The 27,994-nt window shown below is 45.8% G+C and overlaps 1 protein-coding gene across 1 annotated transcript in view; it reads right to left on the bottom strand.

Moving 5' to 3' along the window:
* PELI2 (pellino E3 ubiquitin protein ligase family member 2) overlaps positions 1-27,994 on the bottom strand; it is a 294,907-nt gene that overhangs the window by 102,606 nt on the left and 164,307 nt on the right. The window contains exon 5 of the mRNA XM_078660363.1: positions 24,660-24,848. Coding sequence (XP_078516489.1) covers positions 24,660-24,848 — 189 coding nt within the window. The remainder of the gene's footprint in view (positions 1-24,659; positions 24,849-27,994) is intronic.

Here is a 27,994-nt window from a genome sequence, read left to right as displayed (position 1 = left end):
TTCCCGGAGAATACGGTTAGGGCTGTACAAAATCTGTATTATCTTCCTAGAGCTAAGGTACTGGTTAACGGTGAATTGTCAGACTGATTTGCTATTTCAAGGGGCACCAGATAAGGATGCCCCCTTCCCCCTCTCCTTTTCAATCTGTATATAGAGCCTTTTGCTAATCTATTCAGGAAAGATCATACTATCATACCCTTTAAGTCCTGGGGTTTAAGGCTAATCTATATGCAGATTATCTGATCCTATATACTATTAATCAGCATGATGCTATATCTAATCTGATGGAGAAGGCAGATAACACAGAAAGTAGAAGATATCCCCAAAACAAACTGGAAGAAAATCAGTCAGGAGATAGCTAATCTGTTGATAAAATGGACCAACCTACCTCTAAATATCTATGGTCGGGTGAATCTTATAAAAATGATTATCCTCTCCAAAATTACTTTCCTTTTTAACTCAGTTCCTTTGACCTTTCAGAAAGAGGATATAGCCAAGCTACAGGGAAAATCTGGAGTTTTATATGGGTCTCAAAGGGTCAGAGGATAGCTTGGAAAAAGCGGAGGCAGGAGGTTTGGAGTTACCTGATCTACTGGTGTATTGTTATGCTTTCCTCTTTAATGAATTTTTGTATGCTCGCAAATAAGGTAGATGGGTCATCCACAGGTCTGCTGTTTGAAGCAATGTTGGCGGATGTTCCTCAGGCTCAGCATCACTTCCTTTTTAAATACGAAGATTAGAGATTTTTGAAAAAAGTGAGGTTGAAGATTCTGAGGTATGCCTTAAGAACATGGGTCTATCTGCAGAAAAGATTGGGTGATCCATATTATTCAACACAGGCTCCAATTTGGGAATCCCCAGGTACCCCGGAATGTTTGAGAGATCAACTTAGTCAGCCTCTAAAACAGGGGGAGGGGGGCGGGGGGGCTATACTACTGGGGAGACCTTAAAGCGTGTTCAAGCCTAGTGAGCTGGGAAGTGCTAAGCAACTGTACTGGGGGACACCTGAAAAGATTTAAGTATTATCAATTACGTTCATGATGGGCAATACAGGACTGGGTAGGAGAGGAAGATGATTCAGAGCTGGATCAGATAATGAGAACTGATCGATGGGTAAAGGAAGTCTCGCATTGGTATTGGGTTTTCTTGGCGGCGATGAGAAGATTAATAATGAAAGTTCCAAGCTATGAGCGGATGAGCTTGGGGACTGATGTGAAGCAAATCTAGTTTGATTCCTTTTCTATCTTGCGTACGGAGGTGAAACCTGCTTCACTCAAACTTAAGTCATCTTTTTACCACCCATAGGGTCTATTGGTCTCCAGCGAAACTATCAAAGATCACAGGTAACAATTATAACTGCCCAAGGTGTTTGCTCCCATCTGCAAATGAGCTACATCTGTTCTTGCAGTGTCCGAAGATTGCCTCTTACTGGATTTCGATAGGTGAATTTTAGGGTGAGGTGACTGGTAAACAGATCAAGGTAAGCATGTGTCTCGTACTTTTTGGGCCACATCAAGATGAGACTGTGCGACTAAATTCAGCTGCCTCCATGTTTATTTTTTTATGTTTTTTTGTTGACGAGGTGAGAGATCTTTAGGTTATTGAAAGCCGAAAGTGCGCCATCTTTTGCTGAGTGACTTATAAGTATTATATATATATACGAGCAAGATCAAATTTGGTCAATCTTGGTTGAATGGAGAGAGAGAAGGCGAGCGGGTCCGATGATTAAGCCAAACATGCTGTAGGTCTCAGTCTCTCCTCTTATGTTGGGTCCCTATCGTAAAGGTGATGGAGATGGCGTGGAAACAGCAGAATACTTGTGGGGACGTGCCCTAATCTCTCTTACCAGGGCGTCTAAAAGGGATAGGAGCCACCCCATTAAGAGAGTTGGCAGAATGAGGAAAAAAAAATTGCCCGTGTGTTAGATCAAATTGGGGGGAAAAAGTCTTCCACTGGGAGTAACATCCCCCTATGATAGCAATCCCCCACTTTTGTAATCCCGGCTGCGGTCCATTCGGATTGTTAATGCTTCGTATATGGGGCCAGCAGGTTACCTTGTGGTATCCCAATCAGGGATAGTTCTGTTGCATAAGGAGTACGTTCGGCGGAGGCATCATCTCCAACAGTATAGTGCCACTTGTAATAATACTCCCGGCCTCAGTATTCTCACTGCTGGGTGTAGGAGCCTAGCCTGTAACCAATCTTGGCTATTCAGCCAAATTCCCACCATTTCAAGGTTCATACCATTCAGCCACTGGGCCAGCCATTGGAGCTGGGCTGCTAGGAAGTAATCCCATATTAGTTCCCTGAGTATCTGGTTCAAGCCTGCAAACCATGAGGGCGGAATTGCCACTGGTAAGTTTCCGAAAAAGTATAGGAGTCTGGGTAGCATTTCTGATAAAGCTATGCGTGCCATCAGTGGCAGTAGTAGTGGATGCCAGAACCCGACACACGTTTTTAATGACCTTATGACCAGATTTAGGTTGCTATCTCTCAGGTCTTCCAGGCTATGAAATATTTGTATTCCCAAACACTTGAAGAGCGGGGGCCCATAATAGTCCCTCTGGGAGATCCTCAGGGCATGGGCTATTTTCCACTAATGGGAAGGCATATGTCTTAGTTTTATTAAGCTGAATCCCGGCTATCATAGTATAGTTATTTAACAGGCTCAACGCCTGTTCCGCCCCTCGACTTCCATCACTTAAATATAACAGCAAATCATCAGCATACAGGGAAATAACATGTCTCCCCTCCCAGCTGTAGGCCGTAAAGGTGCCCCTGCTGTTTGAAAGCTGCCGCTAGTGGCTCAATTGCCAAAGCAAAGAGTATGGGGGACAGGGGACAACCCTGTCAAGTTCCTATATAAATATTGTATGCTTCTGACATCACCCCATTGGTTCAAACATGCGCTGTTGGGTGAGTGTATAGTAGTTTCACCCACTTAGTCCATCTTTCCCCCAGCCCCATATGTTCCATTGTGGCGTATAAAAAGTCCCATTTGACTGATTCAAATGCCTATTCTAGGTCTATTGACAAAATTAAAGCTGACGGGTTCTGGTTTAGTTCAGGATGATATATAACATGGTATAAACGCTGCAGATTCCTGGAAGTGGATACAGTTGGTATAAATCCATTCTGATCTCCATGTATCTCCATGTATCAGTGAGGTCATGAAAGGTAAGGAGTCGCAAGGCCAGTACTTTGCTCAAGATTTTGAAGTCAGCATTTAGCATTGAGAGGGGACGGAATTCCTGAAGTTTTCGGTTCAGAATTTGTGGTCTTTAGGAGGAGTAAGTCCCGAGCATCTCTAGTAGAGGATGGCAATCCCCATCTATCCCAAGCCTCCGCAAATATTGCCTCAAATTTCTGGGCCAGCGTCTGTGAACAGGCAGAGTAACCCAATTTCAGCAATTCAGTGAGAAATGAATGGATTAATATTATTTAAAATCGCTCATTTAAGAGCCAAGTAGCAAATGTAGCTGTAGTTCTATACAGCATACCAAAACAAGGTACACTGTGCAGAGTCTCCAGGCGACCTTTATTGGCTTACAGAGCCACAAGCAATAATCCTAAATGCTCTCTTTTGTGGTAGTGTGGGCGATTGGTTTAGGCTTATCGGAGGGTAGTGCTAAGCATTTGCTTTACTCACAGAGGCAATACATGAGACACACCCAAGAATAAATCTGAGACCAACTTAGAAAAAGAACAAATTCTTGGATCAAGTAAGTACTTTTCAAAACATTGATTTTTACAGGTAAGTAAAATGTTCACTTAATTGAGTCTTTTTTTAATGCGGCAATGCTTTCCCATGGGCAAACAAGGCATATACTGCATACAGTTACTTGCAATAGGTTTCCAGGGGTGCTCTTCAGGATTTAAGGTATTAGGGGGCCAAGGTCCAAAGAACTACCAGCAGTTAGTCACCTGCCCTGGAGAATCCGGGTTCAGATGTGCTGGTAGGGTTTGTAGTTTTTTTTTTTTTTTAAAACAGTTTTATTAAGAAACAAAAGCAGCAGTAAGGACATTGCATTGACAGCTCGTATACAGGTGGTCAAAATATTACAATATTATTCTCCCATCATCAATCCGGCAGAAGTCCAGGACAGTACATCATTCTAACAATAACATAATAAACTACCGGTAGGCCGCTCACATGCTCTCGGGTCATGAAACCTCAGCTATACACATCTATCTCTAATTATCCTCCGCTTGTACCAATATCTCATCCACATCTCCTCCTAGTCTCAGGAGTCTTTCCCTCCTCAATTCCATTGTCGGCGAGACACATATCTCCGCTCTATATTTGTTCCACCGCCCCCACTTGCGATCCCATTTACGTGGGCACCCCGTCCTTTATATACTGTTTTTTCAGCAATCATGGCATGGTCCATATCTATAGCTCAATCCCTTAGCAGTGGTACGGTGTCCACACTCCATTTCTGAGCAAGGTTTTGTTTCGCTATACTCCACGCCATCGTAGCCCATCACTGGCTTGCCTGAGGTCCGTTGCTTCCCAGACATTGAGGAGACACAGTGTAGGGGTTGAGAGGATAGGTTTGTCACAGATTCTAGTCAACTGTCTGGTGACACCCGTCCAGTATTGTTGTATGTGCGGGCAGTCCTATATAATATGCAGGAACGTTCCTTTCTGGTTACAGTGTCGGAGGCATCGATCATCAGATTGTCTGCCTAGTCTGTGTAGCAGTGTGGGGTAAAAATATACTTGGTGAAGAATTTTAAGCTGCACCAGGCGAAGCCGCATCGGGATTGCCACATCTCGGGGCGAAGACAGCGCCTTCACCCCAGTCTTCGTCGGGTAGGGTTTGTAGTTTTGAGCACTACACCAAAAGAAGGAGCCACCAAGAAACCAGCTGCTAAGGGAGATTTGGGGACAAGTGCCGGAGCTCCCAACAGGGGCCTAGGTTCGTGAGGCCCTGTGAGCAGGGAAGCACAATCTGTTCTCAGAAAACCAGGCTAGGGCGCTCGGCTAAAGTGTGGTTAGGTTAACTGGGGGTGTCCATTCAAAGAGGGGCACTTTCCTACACACACCCCACTCCAAGGAAAGAGGATGAGACTACCCTTTCCAAGTGAGTCTTCACTGTCTAAGTGGAAAAACCTGAAAAGGCCATCTGCATTGACATGGTCAGTCCCAGGTCTGTGCTCCACTGGAAAGTCCATTACCTGTAGGGAGATGGACTGCCTCAATAGTTTGGGGTTTTCACCTTTCTATTCCATCAGCCATCTGAGAGTCCTGTGGTCAGTTTGTACAAGGAAGTGAGTACCAAAAAGGTATGGTCTCAGCTTCTTCAGGGACCAAACATTAGCAAAGGCTTCCCTTTTAGTGGCACTCTAACGCTGTTCCTTGGGAAGTAATCTCCTGCTCATGAAAGAAAAAGGCCAGTCAAGGCCATCATCGCTGGTCTGGGATAGAACTGCCCTTATCGCATGTATGAGTTATCAGTCTGCACTATGAACTGCTTGGAGTACAGCTTTGAGAATGGGTGCCGACAACATTAACTCTTTCAGGGTGTCAAAAGCCTTTTGAATGCTCGCTGTTCAGTTTACATTTTTTGGTTGCTTCTTGGAGGTAAGTTCTATGAGGGATGCCACAATGGTACTATACCCCTTCACAAACCTACTATAGTACCCAGTCAAGCCAAAGAATGCCATAACTTGAGTCTGGGATGTTGAAGTTTCCCAGTCCAAAATGGTATGGATATTGCGCGCTTTAAGGGTTGAACTTGGCCTCCACCTACAAGGTGGCCCAATTATACAACTGTGCCCTATCCTATCTGGCACTTGGTTGCCTTGAAAGGGAGGCCGGCAACTTGCAGAGCCTCGAGGACCTTTCCAAAGTGGATCAGGTGATCCTGCCAAGTGGGACTATGTACGGCAATATCGTCCAAATATGCGGCACCATAAGTCTCCTACCCAGCGAGGACTTTACTCACTAACCTTTGGAAGGTGGCAGAGGCATCAGAGGCATTCTTTAACCCAAATGATATAACAGTGAACTTAAAAGGTCTATCTGGGGTCAAGAATGCAGTCTTTTCTTTTGCCCTGGGGTCAGACCAATCTGCCAGTACCCAGATGTCAAATATGAGACATTTGGCTGCACCCAATCGGTCACTCAACTCATCAGCTCTTGATATAGGGTGTGCATGTGTCTTAGTGACAGCATTGAGACCTCTATAGTCCACACAAAACCTCTGCTCTCATTTTCCACCATTGGAATGAGGCTTGGGGGCTAAGACCACTGGGGTAGCCCGGGGACTGTGAGAGGGCTCAATCTCCCTTTACTGCAGCATCTTGCAGACTTTAGCCCAGATTATTTCATTAACTTGGTTAGACTGTCTGTAGATTTTGTTTTTGACAGCAATGCTGCCTCCAGTGTCCACATCATGGGTACAGGAGTGTGTTTGACCAGGGGATAGGGAAAGAGCACAGCATACTTCTCCAGGACAAGCCTGCAGTCAACTTGCAATTGGGCAAAGAGGGTGTCTGAGAAGACAACTCCTTCCACTGACCCATCTTTTGGGTTGTAGGAGGGGTGGTCAGGGAGAGGTTCACTCTGCTGCTTGGTACTCATCAGTGACCATCAGCATGACCATGTCAGCTTTATTATAGAAAGGTTTCAGGCAGTTTACATGGATGACATATGAAGGCTGCTGCAAGTGCCTAGGACAACCAGGTAGGCGACCTCTCACCTTTCCTTTCAAGGATAGGGTAGGGACCTCTCCACTTGTCCTGGAGGGGCCCAGGTACCATAGGCTCCAACAGACATACCTTCAGCCCTGATTGGAACTCCACCAGTACAGCCTTCTGGTAATACCAGAGCTTCTGGAGCTCTTGGCTGGCCTCAAGGTTTTTGGATGCTGTAACCATGTATTCGGCCATCCTTGGATGTAGGCTAATCAAATAGTGTACAATGTCTTGCGCAGGCTCTTTGAGAGGTCTCTCCCAACCTTCCTTTGCTAGGCATAGTGGCTCCCAGAAGTTCAAAGGAACTACAGCCCACTCCCTTCTGTGGAACTTCTCAGTAGGTGAAAAAAAGGCATGGGAAAAGGAAATCACATCTCCTTCCGGGTTTTTCAGGGAGTCCTAACTTTCATGGTCTTGTTGTATTTCTCAACTAGGCCATTGGTCTGTGGGCGATATGGGGGTGGTAAAACTGTATGTCACCCTACACTCAGCACACATGGCTTTTAGGTAGCCAGACATGAAGTGTGTATCCCTGTCTGACATTATGTCCTTAGGAAAGCTCACTCTAGTAAAGATACTGAGGGCTCTGGCCTCTGCAGGAGCACTGACAGCCCTTAGGGGAATTGTCTCACAATACCTGGTGGCATGATCAGCTACCGCCACTATAAATATTGTTGGAGGGTCAAGGAGCATTACTAGGTCAATACATACCCTCTCAAATGGAAGCCCAACCACTGGGAGTGGTATTAAAGGGACCTTTGGGTAGTTATCTGTCTTGCAACTGGCCTCAGTATACAGGAGTCTATCGTCTGAATAGACTCTGTGGGAGCCACCTTCATCTCCCTTTTATGGTCAGCAGCTTGCAGTCTCAGGCTCTCAAGGGTGAGACAGTTATCTGTCCCTGGCACAGCTCTTCCCTAGAGAGTCCTCCTGGGCCAAAGGAGCTCTGCTGTGTAAGGTCCAAGTTCCTAGGGCTCAGTTCCCTCTGGGGCTGACAGGTCGTCTCCCAGAGGAGAGGGGACTTGGCCTTGTGGCTCTCTAGAAGTTGGTTTCCAGTTTTGAACCATTATTCCAGGCTCCAACTCCTCTTTTACCCGCTGGGTTTTGCTTTGTGCTCTGGTTTTTATGCACACCCATTCAGGTATTTCCAGCATGGCTGCATAAAACTTGAGCTCTACCTTAGCCCATGCTGAGGTCTCCAGATCATTCCCTAGCAGGCATTTTTACTGGAATTGCAGAGGATAAGACAACCATATTTTGGCCGGTAACCCCTCCACATTCTAAGAACACCATAGCTACGGGATGAACCTCAGTCTAGTTATCAGCACTGACTGTATATGTCACTCCAGTGGAAATATCAGGTTCTTCGTCACCATAGAGACACTAGCACCTGTATCATTCAGTGCTTCCACTCTAACCCCATTAATATGCAGCAGTTGTCTGCATTTTTCCAGATTACTGGGCCAGCCAGCAAGGGCAGCTACACCCACTCCACCCTCTGACACTGAAGTGGATTCAGTGTGCTCTCTGCCCTGGTAAGAGCACACCAAGGATCCCATCTAGAGGCTCACCACTCCGTGGTAACCGTGGGAGCACTAGAGGAAGCCTTTTTGGGACAGGAAGAGGCCCCAGTTCGGTGTCCAATGGCTTTACAATTAAACCATCAAGCCTTTTTGGTGTCCCGGTTCTTACCTTGGTACCCACCCTTGGATTGTGTAGTCTCTTGGACCCACCCTACTGAACATTTTTTTGGGGGGCCGATAGAATACTCTTTACCTTTTTCTTTAGATTGTCCAACATCTTTCCCTTGGGCGGGATTTGCAACCCCTTTCTTTTGTTCGCCCCCTCCATGATACTTTTGGACACCCTAGTATTGTCCCAATGGTCAGCTTTCTTTACCAACTCCCTCCTGCGGAGAAATCAAACTTGCGTCCACCAAGTACTAATGCAACTTTTCAAAAGTACAGTTACTCAACAGATGCTCTTTCATAATCAAATTATAAAGCCCATCATAATCTTGCACCAGACTTCCCTTCAAGCAACCACCTAGTGTTTTGACTGCAAAGTCTACAAAATCAACCCAGGACTGACTCAAGGTTTTCGGAGTCTCCCTGAACTCAATTCTACATTCCCCAGTGGTGAGTCCAAAGCCATCAATCAGGGTTCCCTTCATGGGGTGAAAAGAATCAGCATCTGCCTCATTAAGCGTCAGGAGTCTATCCCTGCACTTGTCTGAAAACAGCTCCCAGAGTAGAGAGCCCCAATACGTCTGGCTGAGTTTCCTCATCTTACAAGCCTTCTCAAAGGCTGTATACCACTTGGTGATAATATCATCACCTTCTATATATTCTGGGACAATCCCTTTGTGTTTTTAGGTTCAAAAGCTTAATCTTTCTCACTATTTAAGATTTTGCTGCCACCAGAGATGGCTCCTAGGCCCATCTCAGCTCTTTGCTTTTCTATGGCCAGGATTTTGGCCCCAAGGTCTAATCTTCTTGCTAGTTTTTGAAGATCAGGGTATTCATCATCTACTTCTTCTGGGGTACTGTTAGACGTTTTTCCAGTAGGGTTAGTATTATTAGGGGTATCTGAGGAATTATCATCCTCTCTGACATCTCCATCCCCTGTAGGGTTTTCTCCCATTGCCAGGGCTCGATCATATTTGGCAAGCAAATTCTGGAGACGTCCCCTAGTGGGTTAAGGCCCCATGGCAATGTCACAAGCTTTACAGGGGTTCTTAAGTTCACCTAACCTAAGATTTTTATAAGGGCGGACAGGTTGAGCTCCTGGCTAGTACCCCATGTATCAGACATGCTTTTAAAACAGTTGGGGCCTTAATAGAAAATATAAAAACTTCTGAGACTATTTAACGACTGTCTAGGATACTTTCTAACTTCTAAAACAGTAGGACTGTGGGCACTTAACCAAGGCTCTGACAGTTCAAATTAGAAACAGAAAAAAAAAAAAAAAAAAAAAGGTGAAAAATATTTATTTAGCTTATGTCAATTGTGGATTTACTTCGTGGAGTCTCCTATTGACTAAGTGGTATCAGCAAATGCAAAGTCTTGTATCCGACCGCTTAACCACCAATTTAGGAAGCTGGCTCTCTATATAGTGTACCAAAACGAGGTACACTGTGCAGAGTCCAGGCAGCCCTTATTGGTTTACAGAGGCTCAAGTAATAATCCTAAATGTTCTCTTTTGTGGAAGTGTGGGCGAGAAGTTTAGGCTTATCAGAGGGTACAGGTAAGCATTTCTTTGTACTCACAGAGGCAATAAATGAGACACAATAAAGAATAAATCTGAGACCAATTTAGAGAAATAACACCAAGAACTTAAGGATAAAGTAAGTACGTTGAGATGTTGTCTTTTTACAGGTAAGTAAATTGTTCACTTAAATGCATCTTTAGCCAGCAATGCCTTCCTATGTGTAAAAAGGCGTATACTGCATATAGTTACTTGCAATAGGTTTTAGGAGGTACCCTTCGGGAATTAAAGGTGGTAGAGGACCACGGTCCAAACTACCACCAGAAGTTAGTCTTTACCTGCCCTGGGGCATCCGGGTACAAAGGTGCTGGTCAAGTTGGTAGCTTTGCATGCTACACCAAGGATGGGGGGGGGGGGGTAGTGGGGGAAGCCAGAAACAGGCTACAGAGGGGCACTTGTGGACAAGTCTGGGAGCTCCCAATGGGGGGGCTCAGTTTGTGAGGGCCCTGGGAGCAGGAAAGCACAGTCGGTTGTTGGAAACTAGGGCTGGGGTGCTGGTGCAGAGTGGTTATGTTGGCTGGGCTTGTGCATCACAGGAAATCGCGTTTGTCAGTCTCGCCAGTTGAGGGGACCAAAAATCAGAATGACTGGGCCACTCTCAAAGTGGGTCTCTGCTGTGCTGACGTCCCTTGACGGTTGCTCAGTCTTGGAGTCGCTGGCATCCGGACAGGACACAAACAGGCTTTCGTTGCTACAGGGGGTCCGGTACCTCGGGTATTGATGTTGTACGGCTCTGGTTGGTCCTGGCTTCTTCTCACTTGATGGGAGACTGATATGACCTCCTGGAGCCAGACTACCTCTTCCTGGGTGGCTGTTGCGTCAGTGGAAAGGGAGAGCGGCACAGTAATCCAGACTTTGGTGTTTGTTGCATGCAGGTTGCATGGGAGTAGCTCCTCTACTTCAAGGGAGATTACTGGCAATTTTTGAAGTGCTGGCAGCCCACTGGGGTTCTTGGCAGATGAACAGCGGCAGGGCGAGTTTGTTTGTCCGGATTGTCTGGACAGGTGCAGGCAGGCAGGGTTTGGCGCCAAACACTCTGCAGCTGGTGCTCAGTTCTCGCTTTATTCGCTCTAATTTCCTCTTCTTGTGTCCATCGAATCAGAGTTTCTGGGGTTATAGGTGCCACCTAAATACTCAATTTAGGGGTGTTAAGGGGAGTGTAAGATAGCAGCCACAGCGCTACTTACCTTTGGGGTGCCTACGCCACCTGTGTAACACTTCTTGTAGGGACTGGGCATAGGGATCGTGTTAACTTCAGGCAGCCCACCCTAGGGGTGTAACTAGCCTGATAGTGAACACGCCTCCTGACTAGCTAATTTTTCCATCTGTCCTGGTGCCAAATGGGCCCTAAGCAGGGGGTGGGATTTCCCCTGCCTGGGGACGGGGTGGGGGGGGGGGAAGGAGGGGTCGCATATCAAAGGCGGCAGAGGCTTTTGAAGCCTCCTCCAGCCCTAATATGCTGATTACTTGCCATCCTGCTTGGAGGTGGTGACAACCCCTTCGGCCAGAGCAGCCATGGTGTCTAACCTCTGAGAGCATGGGCTTTAACCTGCAGGGGATCAGAAACCTGGCTGTGGTGACATGCTGGTCTACACCAGTACACTAGAGGTTGGTAGGTTTCCAAAGGGCACCTCTAAAGTGCCTTCCTTGGTGCACGTTTTCATAAACCCACTACTGCCTTCAGTATGGATTTATTAAAAGAAGGTGTTTGATAATCAGCACCATAGGTTTCAGTGAAGCAATCATGTAGCTGGAGCACTCGTAATGACCAGCGCCCAGTACATGTACTCAAGATTGCTTCCCTGTTCACTTGCACAATTTAGCAACTGAACTATGCAGATATGTCCTCACATGTAATCTAATACACCCTGCTTTAGGGCTGTAGCGCCTGATGTAGGGGGTGATGTCCATATATTTCATGCAGTGTCTGGGGACATTTTTGTAGAAAGAACAGGAGTATAACCCATAAACCAGTTGGGATAGGGGTGCTAATTGTAAAGGTAAAACAGTATCCCAGGAGGTATAATTTTTAAGACAGTTTACACAGTATGCAAAAAGCATTACATAACATATTGAAAGGAGACATCTACTCAGATAATTTTTGAAAAAGTTATTTTTCGTATGATTTATATTAAGGCATACATTTTTTGAGAAACCAAAAATTATTTACAGCACAGATATCAAACTTGAGGGTGACAACCCTAGAAAAAACTTTGTGCACGATATGTACAAGTGATGGTGACGACTCAAGTGAAAGCATGTGCAGCGGCGGACGGCGCAAAGTGAGCAAAGTGCAATATATACAGAGAGTGGCTCAACAGTGACATAAAATCAGTGACAATTTAGTATATAGTCTTATAATTGTAACAAAAATTGGAGTCACAATAATATGCGCCTAAAATTTGCGCTGGAGGGTCGACGACGTTTCGGTCCTTAGTCAATGTGGACCATCTTCAATAGTTGTACAATCACCTGAGTAAAGTAGTTGCCCTCTGATTACGTCAAGGTGGTTGGAGAGATGCAAGCACTTGGTGCCCGGGGCCCTTTTATTTACACGGTTCTCCCCGAGCAGTACATCAAGGAAGCGGCAATTGAGGCGAAACCCTCTTCGGATCCAATCTCCTGTATCTAGAGGGGGAAGCGCAGGTGATTGTACAACTATTTCACGTCCTGTTACATCTACCCCATCGGATGTATGATTCAGTCCCAAGGTGACCAGTCATAACGTACCCCTCTATTACTGGCCGTGAGCCTCCACGTGCAGCACTCCCAATCGAGACAACCCTGTCCTGAAGATGGTCCACATTGACTAAGGACCGAAACGTCGTCGACCCTCCAGCGCAAATTTTAGGCGCATATTATTGTGACTCCAATTTTTGTTACAATTATAAGACTATATACTAAATTGTCACTGATTTTATGTCACTGTTGAGCCACTCTCTGTATATATTGCACTTTGCTCACTTTGCGCCGTCCGCCGCTGCACATGCTTTCACTTGAGTCGTCACCATCACTTGTACATATCGTGCACCAAGTTTTTTCTAGGGTTGTCACCCTCAAGTTTGATATCTGTGCTGTAAATAATTTTTGGTTTCTCAAAAAATTGATGCCTTAATATAAATCATACGAAAAATAACTTTTTCAAAAATTATCTGAGTAGATGTCTCCTTTCAATATGTTATGTAATGCTTTTTGCATACTGTGTAAACTGTCTTAAAAATTATACCTCCTGGGATACTGTTTTACCTTTACAAGTGTCTGGGGACATGGCACACAAAGTGTGCCATGTGCGTTTTCACTTTTTCTACACTATTTCATGCAGCCTTCAATGGCAGACTGCATGAGTTTGGTGGTGGATCCCGTAGGGTGGCACAATACATGCCACAGCCCTTAAGGACCCTCTTTAGTACCCATGACCTATTACCAGGGTACCATTTAGTAGGGACTTTCAGGGGTGCTAAAGGTCTTTGCAATCGTAGAACAATTGCACACTGACTTTGTTTTTGGGAAAGAACACTGGCACTGGGGACGTGGATACCAGGAACCCAGTGCAGTTCAGTCAAAGTTGCATCAAATACCAGGCAAAAATATAATATGAAAATGAGGGAGACTATGTCAAAAAGGGGCACTTTCCTACAGCAGTCAAAACCTATTTTCATCAATCAAAATACTTAAACAGTCTGCTTAATTTTCTTGAAGAGATTCTCCCATTTTTCAGTCATAACTGCAATGCTACAATGTAGCCTGGATTATGGAAATGCTAGCTGGCCTCTGTGAAAGCCCAGATACAAAGATAAAACAATTGTCAGAATTCTGCTGCATATGTGATTTCAAAAGAACCAAGATCAGCTCACATATCTCCAGTATTATGCAGGCTACAGTGCCTACCGATCTCTAGGAGATTTAAAAAAAAAAAAAAAAAAAAAAACACCATTTATCTGTGGAAAATGTTCCTGGATCTTGAAAAAAATCCAAACCCGCGCATATTTAGGGACGAGACAGGGAATTTAAAAAAAAAAATAATCAGCAGCATTGCCTTTACAGAGGTCTACAAGCCAGGTTCACAGAAGTAGCAGCTTCCATTAACCGGACCAGCCTCTGCTTTATACTGAAGATACAGCTGCATCCTGGTAGGTCAGAATCCTGGTCATTCATAGCCCATGCTCGGGTCAAGTTAACCTGGCAGAGGATCGCCAAAACAGCTCTGCGGCTAATCAAAGAAGTTTGCCAGTCCTCACAGGAAAAAACACCTTTCACTCACAGGCAAGTCACACTGACAAACAGATGTCACAGATGACTTGCCAGCTACAAATGCATGCACAGTTTTTGTAATTGTTATTGCAAAACTAGGAGTATTATATCTAGTTAACTGGAATGACTCGGCTAACAGAGGCGGTCACTTGGGAAAGTTGTGGTGCTAATAATGCTCTATAATAAAACAAGAAAAAAAGCGCTATGGGTGGAGTGCTATAAAAAAACAGGAAAAAGAAAGCTATGGAGGGAGCAGTAGATAGAGGCAGAGGGAGTGGGAGGGAGGAAAAATAGTATCTCAATCACACGGGGAGCAGCAGACCAGCACTAATGATGTTAAATCAATCTGTGTTTAGTCTGTGCTACACAGCAAGGAATGGAAGTGATGCTTAGCCTGCCCTGGCCATTTAGGAGACTGCAGAACAAGTTACTTACATTTGGTAACGATATATCTGTAAGAAACATTAGTTAGTGATCGATTCCTTACCTTAGAATTACCCCCAGGCGTCAGACTGGATCCAGAACGTTTTCATCAGCAGTACCCCTGCACGTCGGTAGGTGTCGCCGTGCGGCTTCGCGTACGTCGCTGGCGTCGTAGCCGCCGAGATGGCGTCGCTGGAGCTACTTAGACGCGCCAACATCAGTTTGGTACACGACTTTCCGCACCAGGAACGCAGAGCCATGCCAGTTACTGACCTCTGGTGCATTGAAACTAAGGCCCTGAAAGGGATGACCTCAACCCTAGAAATCAGTTCACAGAAGGGGGAGGATGGGTGGGCGGTAAGGAATCTATCACTGACTAATGTTTCTTACAGATATATCGTTACCGAAGGCAAGTAACTTGTTCATCTGAAAGAAACATGTTAGTAATAGATTCCTTACCTTAGAATAGATACCCCAGCAATACCAACCCCGGTGGTGGGTCTGCGAACCAAGATCACACCAGAAAGTCACGGAGGACAGAACGGCCAAAGAATCCGTCTCTCCGGACATGACTGTCAAGGCAATAATGCTTAGTAAAAGTGTGCAGCGAGGCCCACATGACTGCCTGACAGATGTCTTGCAGGGGGACACCACGTCCCAATGCAGTAGTAGCTGAAGTCGCCCTGGTAGAATGGGCGCGCAACCCCACCGGAGGTTCCTTTTTAGTCAGAGAATAACAGGCCTTGATACACAATACGACCGAACGGGAGATAGTGCTTTTGTGTACCACTTTGACTTTCTTGGCGCCTATGTAGCCAACAAAGAGCTGGTCATCCACCCGGAACGGTGTTGTGCGATTCAGATAGAATGAGAGCGCACGTTTTGGGTCCAGACGGTGGAGCCTCTCTTCCTCTCTTGAAGGGTGCGGAGGCGGAAAGAAAGTGGGCAAGGTGATAGTTTGCCCGATGTGGAAGGCAGTGACAACCTTTGGCAAGAAGGGAGGACAAGTACGAAGCACAACCTTGTCCGGATGGACCAACAGAAAAGGAGACTTACAGGAAAGAGCCTGGAGCTCACTCACGCGCCTAGCGGAGTTAATGGCAACCAGGAAAGCAGTCTGCAAAGTCAATAAACGAAGGGGACAGTTGTGAAGAGGCTCAAAGGGAGTGCACATCAAATAGGTAAGAACCAGATTCAAGTCCCACTGCAGCATCACATACGGAACAGGAGGGAAAAGGTGAGTAATGCCATTTAGAAATCTAGTCACAACAGGAGACTTGAAAAGAGAGGGCTGATCAGGGAGCCTAAGAAAGGCCGAAATTGCAGAAAGATAGCCCTTAATAGTGCCCAGAGCAGAGCTCTGCTGGGCCAGAGAAAGAAGGAACAAAAGGACTTCTGAAACAGGGGCAGAAAGCGGATCCACAACCTTTGCTGTGCACCATGCCACAAATGTGTTCCACCTGCAGGCATATACAGATTTAGTGGAGGGACGCCTGGTAGCCAGAATGATATCACAGACTTCAGGAGGCACGTCAAAAGAAATCAACTGTCGCCGCTCAATCTCCACGCATGTAGGTGGAGGCTGGACAGGTTCGGTGGAGGATTTCCCCTGCTGCTGCAACAGAAGATTCTCCGAAGAGGCAGTCGGAACGGGGGATCCATGCGCATACTGAGTAGCTTGGGATACCAAACTCTTCGAGCAGTCTGGGGCCACAAGAATGACTTGGGCCCAGTCGCGGCTGATCTTCTTTAGCACTCTGGGTAGAAGTGGTATAGGTGGAGATAGAGTTTACAACTTCGAAGGGGAAGATGAACCAAGCCTAGGGCCTGAGGGATCCGCGGGATCCGAGGTTTGGACAGAAAGCAAAAGGTGATTACAGGCAACCAGGCTGAACAATGGAAAAAACACTGTTAAACCTGCACCTGCAAGATGCATGGTACAACGGAAGCCAAAGGCAGACCTCTGCCCAGCAAATGCCGGTATGGGACAAGAAACTCATACCAGATATGCTGGAGTTAAATGGAATCTTATGACACCGCCAGAAGAGGAACTGGACCTAGGGTTTGAAAGATCCATCAGATGCAATACATCCCTGGAAGCAAAACTCAGAGGGAAGGCAACGGTATGACAGATGGCACCTACCGGCCCAGTATGTAGAATAGCGACAGAAGCAGTGTTCAAGCTTCAGCAACTAGACGCATGTGACAACACTGGCAGGCAACGAATCAATGGCCAGAAGGCCGGTAGTAAAGGGAGACACGCCTAGACATAGGCGTTCTGTTACAACCGGCGAAAGGCCAAGGGCACATAGCCCAGCATCAAAGTATGAGCGACACTGTAAGATATCTAAAGATACCGGAAGGCACCTAAGCACATCGTGTGGACGTTGGAACCACGCAAAAAAAGGAAAGACCTCCTGCAGGGCAACATGAGCAGCTCAGATGTGCACGACATGAAGAGGGCAACGGCCCAAAAGGGACCCCAGGTAGCCCGGCACCACACAGCGGTGGTGGCTCAAGACCACATGCACCCTCTGTGCAAGACAGAGCAGATCCAGAAGAGAAAGAAAGAAACTAGATAAGGTAATAAGCAACATTCTCCCCTTGCCCGGGAGGAACCACTGCCCTTTGCAAGCCAGGTGGGAGAGAACCAGGCACGACAGTGAAAACAGTGAGGATCAATGCAAGTGCCCTGGATCACAAGAAGCAAGTATTCCGAAGAGATACGCCCCATGAAGGATCACAGTGAGATCCAGGCAGAAGTGTGGAAACACCGGTGCAGGGCAGTAGGGAATGTGGAAAAAAACACTGTGGGAGAAGCGGTGAAAAAAGAGGCCACATACAGCAGTGATATAAATGCTAATCTAGTACCTTGGAGGACTAGCCCAATAAGGACTACGTGCCCAAGTCCATACTAATAGCACCAAGCATTGCTTCACAGCGACCTGAGAAGGTGCGAGCCGTAAAGCAAGGATAGAAGCACTACAGACAAGCGGGACCAAAGGCACCAGAAGTGCGATAGAGCAATGCTAAAACAGAGAGGGACTCCCCAAAGGGTGTCCGCGGGGAATACTTCATAGGAGTGTCATGGCAAAGACAGTCGCCTAGTACCAGCACATACCCCACATAGGGTAAGTGTCAACCCCTGATAAGGGGATCCTCTTGGGCAAAAATATACTGTCAGAGGACTGAAAAGAAGACCAACCCAACCATATGGCTGAACTTCCAACAAATGAGAGAAGGCCTAACATCCGCGGACAGCAACAGTGGAACCTACTATACACGTGTGTCATAGAGGTGTAGTAAAATAAGGCCGAGATTTGTGCAAAAGTTATGGCAACCCGGACAACAGCTGGGAGACTGCCGAATCCGATGGCAATCCAAAAGTTCCACAACATTAAACGTTAGATCTCTGAGGGCATCCCGAAGATTATCCAGGAAACGACTGTCGCGCAGCCATGCATGGCGGCGCAAAGCCACAGAACGAGCAAGAGCTCGCCCCCACAGAGTCAGCGGCATCAAGGGAAAAACTAAGCGAAAATTGCGCCATTCCCCTGTCATCAAGCAGAAGCCGAAGCAACTGAGACCGAGGCTCCTCTGGAACAGAAGGGAGAAGGTTCTTGACCAAGAGCCAAAAGGTCGAGAATGCGCACGCGAACACACGCGCAGTATTTAAAATGCGGATATCAGCACTGGTAGAAGCAAAAAGCTGGCGAGCACACGTTTCCAGCTACCTAGACTCCCTAGTAGGAGGCAATACCGGCAATGAGTATGCAGACTGCAAGGCAAAGGCCTGACCCACAAGCAAGTCCCTGAGCCGTAGGGTGAGTAAACAGGCAGAGTGGATCACCCAGAGCAGGACGGTCCCTTCGAGCAATAGCCCGATCAACAGGGTCACCAGAAGAGGGCCTTGCCCATGTACCACGCAAAATGTCAAATAAAGAGCCGCCAAATAGCAGCAAAGGCTCCACATCTATAGGCTCCGTATGGAGCTTATCCAGTAAAGGATCTGAAAGCAGAGGAACCACAGGAGGTTAAAAATCAAGAATAGCAGCCGCCCTGTGAATCGCACGCGCGTAAGCAGCACCAGCTTCAGTTGCCATCCGGCTAGGCGATAATAAACCGTCCGTAGGAGACTGTTGAAGACTAAGCGAGTGGGGAAGCCAGAGACCGACCCGAAGGCCAGGCAACACAAGGCACTTGCACCATGGGCCCCCGTCCCAGGGAATCTATAGAAGCGTCAATCGTCTATCGACACCGTGTGAAGGTCGCAGCAATGTCTGAGGAGTCGGGGGGGGGGGAGTGGGGGGTGGGGGCAGCAACCTCTTGAGGAAGCTTAGGTGTCGGCATCGATGGACGCCGGGGCGGAGTCGTCTGGACGTCAACGACCTGCACAGGGGACTCTACCTGGACGCCGTCCAACGTCTATCCCACAGCAAAAGGTGCTCGTTTGGGCAGACCGGACGTCGAGCCTGGCATCAAGCTGGGAGTCGCCTCTAACATCAGCGCAGGAAGCCTCTCAGGGCTATGTGAAGACTAACGGGGAGGGCTGGATGGGCGACTGGAAAGACCCAATGGGTCGTGTCCCGTCGGCGTGGTATAGTCTCCGGAACCGGAAGTGCGAAGACTTCACCGAGGAAGAATCCGCCGGTGAGGACCCGACATGAGTGCCCTCCACCTGTTTCGGAATCGAAGGCGCTCCAGGGACAGGTGACGACCCAAAGTACGTCTGGAGTGCCATAGAATACGCCTCCATTTGGGTATGCATAGCGCCAACCCTCGGAAAGGGTGGATATGGAGGAAACGACTAACGGGCGCCCTTACCTGGCATAGAGCGAGAGAAGCAGGCGCCAGCAGTACGTGAATGGGAGGAAGACCTCCGTGCTTGCCACTTGTGCTTGCGCTTACCTGCCTTCGAGCAACGCTCGCAGGAACGACCCCTGGAATGAGCCTGATCCAGAGGGGGGGTGGGGGAACATTGACGTGAAGGCACTGGACAGGAAAGCAGTACGGCCAGCAGTTTCATACGGCGCTCTCTCAGGGACTTGGGCTTCATCTGCTGACAGGCGTCGCACTCTTTGAAGTTGTGGTGCACGCCGAGGCACCATATACAGATGCAGATGAGGTGCGGGTCAGTGCCAGACATCCGATGTGCACAGGCTTCACAAGACTTAAACCCGAAGGCATTGCACACTGTTCCGGCGACACCGAAGGTGTTGAAAATGCCTAAAAACCAGGCCAAAGAACTGCTGGTTTTCCGGGATTGGCGTTGGGCCATGGAAAAGGAGAAAACCGACGTCAGCGCACAGGGAGGGGCATATATGGCTCGCTGACATCATGTCCGTGGACGACGTCAGGGCGTAGCCGTGCAGCGATGCCCCCGGCGCGCAGAGGTGCTGCTGCGTAAAATTTTCCGGATCCAGTCTGATGCCTGGGGATATTGTAAGTTAAGGAATCTGAGGCTAGACGTCTCTATCAGGTATCCATGTTACCTACATCCTCCAAAATCTCTTCCCAGTCCGGGTCTAACTCGCACTGGGTTGCAAGAGGGTTCCCTCCCAGTCCTCCCAAAGTTGCCGGGCAGGCAGAAAACAGAGGCGGCTAGAGAAAGGGTTAGAAATTCCCCATGTGTGTCTATCGACACCGGTCCGGCGCCGTCTCCACGTCGGGGAGGAAGCCGGGGACGGCGTCGGCCATGGGGACGGCATCGGTGCCGTAGACATCGATGTCAGTGGAGGTCGTAAGAGGCCACTCAACATCAGCTGGGATCCATGCATGCATGGATCAATGGGGTTCTCACGGCGCCAAGACCAGAGTCGTCGTTGGGGCCAGAGCCGGCGACGAAGAGCGAGGACCCCCAGCCGGACTCGTGGGGCCCGATGGGCCAAAAAGGCAGGCCATGGCTGACAGGAAGTCCTGTACCTGGGCCGGAGTCGGGAAGGGTGGGTAGGCAGTCTGCAACTGCGCAGGCTCCGCCGGAGCCGCGGGGGTGGCACCACCCGCACCCTCAGCAATGTCACGCGACAGGCTAGGGGAATTGGAGAGCGACGACGCTTCAACTTCTTACCTGACTCAGAGTGCGAAGACTTCAAGAAACGATGGTGGGGGTGGCTCCGTGACCGGTCCCTCGTCCTCCCACAGGACCGGGATCTTGAACGGCGTGGAGCAGACTCTCGGGCCTCCAGCAACTTTCGTTACCGCTCCCGCAATATTTTCGGAGCCATGGCCCGGCATTCGGTTCACGACTTGGAGTCGTGGTCGCACCCCAGGCAGTAGTCACACTCATGGTATGGGTCAGTCACCGGCATCGTGCGGGGACAAGCCACGCAAGACTTAAAACCGTGCAACCCTATACACCACGAGTCAAAGACTCAAAAAACAGAGACAAAAGTCCCAAAAATAACTCAGTCAAAAAGTGACTGGGGGTACCGCTATCTCCGGATCTGCGCTTGCTAGTGCGGAAAAAGAACTGACGTCACCGCGCGTGGGCGCATCTAAGTAGTTCCAGGGACGTGTTCTCAGCAACTACGATGCCAGCGACGTACACGGAGCTGCACGACGATGCCTACAGACGCGCAGGGGTACTGCTGACAAAAACTTTCCGGATCCAGTCTGACGCCTGGGGGTAATTCTAAGGTAAGGAAATTATCACGAACATGTTTCTTTCAGATAAGAAGAGCAAAAGTGAAGCCAACAAATGTTAATTAACGGGTGGGCTCCAAGCTCTTTCTGTAAACGATAGTGTTTCTCAAGCAAGAATGCATGCTCACGCAGGATCGATCCTAAAAATTGACCCCATTATTAAGAGGGTTATTTAAGAGGTGCAGCACTATAACAACTAAGGCAGGGGCCAATAAAAAAACAAAATGTTTCAAAAACACTACTAGATACTTTCTAGTAAAATTGTGTGAACTGTTTCGCAAGAAAATGCAAGAGGATCTAAAAACTAAAACAGATTTGGAAAAACAAGCACTTGAAAAGTCAATATATCTGGCATCGGTGGACTGCCTTTTTCGGCTTTATCAATGTTTATTTCATCATGGGTTTTTTTTAAATGTAATTTTTGTGGAAGCTGCCAGGGCCTCAAGCTTTACAAAAATAAAAAATAAACTGTTCAAAGCAAAAATATTATTTTGGTCTCAAATAGCACAAATTGCTATTATGGTCCCCAGTAATTAGGGGAACTATTTTGTGTGTGGGTGTGCTACTTATGAATGTGCAGAATGCTTGCATTCTCACTGTGAAGTAAGATGGTGGCTGAAGTGGGCTTTTCCACTGCCGCACGCTGTATAGTGTAGTGGGTGTGAGAAAACCGTGAATGGCTCAACGACAGACAAATGGATAAAGAGGGTTGCCTGAAAGCCCTTATAACTGCATTATGCTTCTAATTTTAATGTAAAGTCAAAAGGTCTTGACTAACGCCAGACCTAACACCACAAACTTAGAATTCAGTTGTTTGGACAGAAAATACAAAGACACTAAAAAACAGAAGATGAAAGTAAAGATGCAAGTCTTTCAGCGTGAGAGCATGTGGTATATAATCAGGGGCTGGGATGCTGCGAAAGACATTCTACACTTTGATGAGACATGAAATAGAGACTTAAAACTGTTATGTTGAGACCACATCTGCACAACAACATAATTCACTACAGCACGTTATCCAAGGGTCAAGAAGTAGGTTTTGGAGAGGAGTAAAATAAAACTCCATTATTTTACCATGAAACGAACCACAAAAATGACAGACAGCTGTATGTAACTAGAAGAAAAGCACAAATCTTCTTATAATTATTAAAAACATTTTTGAAAGTGGAAGATGAAAGAACACAACTAATGAAATATAAATTTCTGATGGAGGTATATGCTGTCAAAAATAAAAAGCTAAAATCTATCAAAATACGATATTTATTGATAAGTAAAGCAGAGCAGAGTAAAAAGGAGGCAGATGGTGGGGAAAAATGACATGCAGAAGACCAATAAAAGATAAAGAACTGAAAATAAAAGAACTGTAAATGGAATATTCACTTCTGAAGAGAAATCTAAACTGCTCTCAGTTTTAAAATAATCAAAATCCAGTGTTTTATTAACCATAAAACTGTGCAGTACACTGAATTATGTAAATGAGAAATTCAAAATAAATAATTTTTATCCAAAATATAGGAACGTCCAAGACAAATATTCTGAATCCAAAAATAGGAGGCTGGCTGTGATAGCAAGAACTTGTGACTAATTCACTTTCATATGCAAGACGCCTCAAAGACCAATCAATGTGCCCGTACCATTTTATTATTTTGACCAGTTAGGCACCGCAAATCTCAACACAATATAAATGACAGATGCCACTCCTTTTTGTTAGCGATATGAAAAAGGAAGGCAAGAGGAGAGAGAAAGAGTCCAAAACTGCAAGTGTATGGGTTTTTTTCAGTATGGGCTTATCTAAAATTGCTGGGGGGAGGTACAACTAATTTTTACAATAAAGCCTTGTACTCTCAAAAAAACAAAAAAACCTTCACCAGCATAGCTGATATATGGAAAATGTTACTTTGTAACTATTTGCTTGCACCGCTTGTAGTTTTGTATATTCACATGTTCTTCACCGTCTTGCCATCTAGTGTTAGACATGGACAATGGGTTTCTGTCAAACAAGTTTTCGGTTCTGAGATAAATCGAGACTCCTGCCTGAAACCTATAATGCACAGGACAGACTTCAACTCAGATTGTGTGCCCATATTAACTTGTTACAATTCTTTATAGTGCATATGGTCATGCATCTCAACATTGGCAAGAATGTTACAGTTCATCAAAACCCTTGACCAAAAATCAATAATATGGTAATTGACTTTATGATGATGATCAGGCGCTCTTTGTAAAACAACCTGATGAGATGCTAGGTCATCTGGCGGGAAAGCCTTGATGGACGAGGCAGTAGAGCTAGGTTGACCTGAGGATTGACATTGTTGTCCTGCCAGTGATCCTCCCCATTATCAAAGGGACTGGGACACTGTAGAGGTCATGAGGGTCAAAATGGCTTGTGATTTAAGACACATGACAGAGTTTTGTGGTTAAGGTGACCTGTGTGGGAACTGTGGTGGTAGACAAATACGTCTTAGTGGAGGATAAGGTACCTAACATTTATTTTTTTTATTTTTTTTTAGAGCGAGTGTTGAATCTGGAGCTCCTGTGAAAATATCCTCCTCAAATGCGACTCTTTTCTTCCGCGGGCTGTAGAGTCTAGCCTTTGTTCTTATACAGACTCAGAGGAGAGGACTTTGAGATGTTCTTCCGCATCCCTTGTGGGTAATTCCTATTGGCTTTTTCCATCATTCGAATAAGTCTTCAAGTCTGAAGCTTGTCATTGGCTCCAATGGGTCTAGTGCTGCATTTTTTTCAATGTGCCCTGAGATACTTCTGCCTGTAGCGGACTGTCTTTTTGCCTTTAAAGGACTGGTAGGCTGAACAGTTTCATTCCTCATAGTCCAAAGCTAACTGCAAATTGCAGACTAGATCGTGACCCAATAACAGGAACTTCATATTGCATTTAGAGCAGAACTGCAAGGGCATGCTCACTAAAGCCTGCCCACTCCCCCATCCCCCTCTCTCCATGGGTCATTCTCATATGACCTGGTCTAAGGAACTCCTCCAGTCACAGTTGCATGCAAAGTGTGTTAAAGAGGAGTCTTTCGATGCTGTAGCTGCAGAAGTTCCGGTTACTAGAGTTCATCAGGCAGTGCCCGCAGCTTGACCATCAAGGAGATTGAGAGGTACATAAGAAACCCAATGGCAGAGAAAATAAAACAATCTGAAGTACAGTTTTTGTCCTAGTACATTGTTGACTTCAGGGAGGAGTCATGAATTATCTTAAGATGGAACGTTTTCTTCTGAGAAAAATAACGTGTAATGTTCGCAAGCCATTGTACAATACATCACCAATATAGCAGAAACCAGATGCTCATACTAAAGTTTTAATCTAGTCGACTGCATAGAGTCAACAAAGTAGAAATTACACAGAAAATGCTTACAAGTTTTCCTCTTTGTAGGGCAGATCTAGTTTCGCGAAGAGTGTAAACATCACCACAAACTGAAATTTCACGCCACAATCCAGGTTTAGATTCTTCTGTGAACCCTTCCTTCGGATGCATTACCAGAACACCATTAGTGGTTAAACCATCCATGTGACCATCTGGATTCTTCCACTTGGCTGCTTTCTCCTAAGCAAAAGAACACATCAATCAATTAGCAGAGATCAGAAGATTTAAAATGTTTGTTTCAAGTGAAGCAAACTCTCAGCAGATATCTCAGAGGCCTAAAAGTCTGCTTATCTACCCTGTCAGATGGCTTTATATTACTCTTTTCCTAAAAGAAAAATACTTTAAGGGAGACAGTTTACAGTTGTACAGCACAAATTAATTATATATTTAGATTATTAATTTATATAATCCTGAACATGTCATTTTATAACCACTTCCGAGCACTGTGGGAAAAACATGCATCAGGTACACAAATACAGTTTATCTGATAAAAAGCAAACAAACTGTGGTCCAAGTCTCTCTGTCATCGTGAAGTAGGTGTATATTCCATAGCCCTATAAATTCAGCTTGGTGCCCTCACTGTTGCTTAGTCAGTTTTGAAGGTTAGTTGGAACAAGGTTATCTTCAGCCACAATCTCAGTTCAGAAGGCCCACAACCAAGAGGTCTGCCTTCAAATTTATTACAGTATTAGGCTTACACACGGACTAAGTTGGTCTCGAACAGATATCTCTGGCAGCAAAATATTAGAATGTTATTCTGTTCACCCCTGGAACTCAGTGGAGTGATGCCGGACACTGACAAATGTATCACTGGCAATATCTATGTTTGCATTAATAAATAACCCCCAATGTTGTCACTGTATACATTTTTTTTGTTTCATTTTCGGATTAAAATAACCGATGAGGTACATGACGGTGTGATTAAACTGCAAATGTAACAACATGCTGTGTGGTTAGACAATGAAAATTCTAACCAGGTGGAGCAAACATTGTAAAACAATGAAATCTTCTAAAACTAAAAAATAAAACTGGAATCCCAAAACAAGACATATAACACAAAATTATTTAACTCAGTAATGCAGTGTGTCCAGCATCAAAGTATAAGCATTGCCAAAAGCAAATGCGGCTCGCCTTTGGCCTTGCTAAACTGGTGCAGTGGTATTTTTTTTATTGTAAGGCTATGCCACTAAAATGAATGCAAAAATAACTGATGGACAGAATGCTTTTGTCTCCTTAAGTGGGAAGAGTATGCCCAGGCGTGGGTCCTGTGCTCACCGCACAACTGGATTCAAGCTAGCCTGGCTGATGAGGGGTGATGCCCCGAAACCGGTCGCAGGATGCTTGTTTCCGGTCCAGGGGGACATGACGTGGCAGCTTGGGCTGGACTGTTCCCATGAGGAGCAGGGTCAAGACTAATTTGCATATGGCTGAGTCCAAACTGGAGTGGCGTGGTGAGCAAAAGAACGATGAGGTAAACACCAAGATTGTTGTGACTGGGGGAGAATGTTTGCATTGTCCAGCATTCCGTCCATCATTTGTTCCATTTACTAAAATGAATAACACAATAAGAAAAAGAATGAAAAAACAAGATCCTTAAACATGGCTGCCAAGTTTTTGCAATAAAATAAATATTGCAATGTTTTCTTCAAAAAGAGCTTTCTTATTTATTGATTTTACAAACTATTTTTTTACATTAGAATGAAGAAACAAAGCCAAAGAATGCGGTCTTACAAATGCTACATCAAGTAACAGACAGCAAGTATGTCATCGCACTTGCAGTCCAATCAGGAGAAAGGCAATAAACAAAAACATCAACCAGAAACATCGAATTTAAATTCTCCCTCCTATCGTCCCTGATCTCTCAGGAGTCTTTCTTCACCTCACATCCTCAAAACTCGTGTAATGCCGGCCACCCATGACTAGACTATTTCAAAGTAGTTAACAGCTGAGTGATGAAACCTACACAGGTAATCTACATTAGGTGGGATGTTAACTCCCAAATGTTTTATAGATCGTGTGGCCCACTCTTTAATTTCATTCACGGTCTTGTGGGAGATTCAAACTCAAGATTTCAGATCAAGATGTATTATTTTTTAAGCCTGCCAAATTTCCAAATTTTCTTTGTAGAAAGAATTCTAGTTGGCATGTTCGTGCGAGAAGCACATAAATCTGTAAATAGCATTATTTACTGACTATTTGGCACAAATCTCAGACTGCTGAACCCCTTACCCAATCACTGTACTTGGAAAAGGTACCATTCTGATAGCAAACAGTAGAGGCAAGAAAAATTTGCCCTAGGTCTTGTCCCTTTTTCTAGTCTCATAGTGTGGAAGCCCCTCCAATTTCTCAAGACAGATGCTTTGCTTCCTACCATGGCCTATGCCTAACAAAGCCTGTTCGGGGGATAAAATCAGGTAGGACTAGCTCTTGTGGCCAACATGGTTATGTATACTTTCACATTGATATTTAAACTTTATTTTGGTCTATTTGGTTATTTTGGACGCATATATTTTTAGGATCCTTCCCTTACTGAAGGATGAATTAAATACTGGCTTCTGCCATTCCGAATGAGACTCCTGTATTTTGTGAGAACGTGTTCAACAGTTGTGAGTGATGTGCCTCCAACTTTGTCAAAAAACTATGCACCTGTGTACCCATCTGGACCTGTGGTATTTTGCAGTTTAAGACCGTTTATATAGACCAAAACGTCTTTTCAGAAATGGGGGCCTCCAGGGTCCCTCGCTTGTGTATTGTTATTTTTGGAATGGCGCATTTCTCCAAGTATGAATCTTGATCTGTGTCTTGTGAGCACTCTGCTTTATATAGGGTGGAATATAAATCATAGATCGCTTTATATTTATCCACTTCTTCCAATATCGTCCCAGCATTTGTCATTCTTATTTGCTCTATATATCCTTCCTCTTGCTTTTCCCGCAATAGTGGCGACAGGTGAGGTCCAACCTTATTCCCATGTAAGTAGCTAATAATTTGTAGAGGACGATGAAGGACAAATGAGCTTGATTTCAGCTAAGGTGTCCGCAATCGGTTCGAAAATGCCGATACAGTGTTAGGGTGGCTGCATACACTCTGGTATAGAGAGCCTTTCTAAGCCTTGAAAGCTTACATGATCTGTACATTGCGCTACTCTAATGACCTGTTCCTTAACCTGAATGCGGTGGAAATTTGCTATATCTCTATGACCCCCTCCCCCTCACTTTTCCAGTCCTATTTTGGCCCACCCTCTACACTTTGTTAACTCTAATTTGAACTGGACTGTAGCCATGACTTCAGAAAAGAGGTCTTTCATGAATGTTTCTGGGTCAGAC

This window comes from Lissotriton helveticus, chromosome 9, assembly GCF_964261635.1.
Source record: "Lissotriton helveticus chromosome 9, aLisHel1.1, whole genome shotgun sequence".
NCBI lineage: Eukaryota > Metazoa > Chordata > Amphibia > Caudata > Salamandridae > Lissotriton > Lissotriton helveticus.
This window is presented reverse-complemented; position numbering and strand designations above follow the sequence as displayed.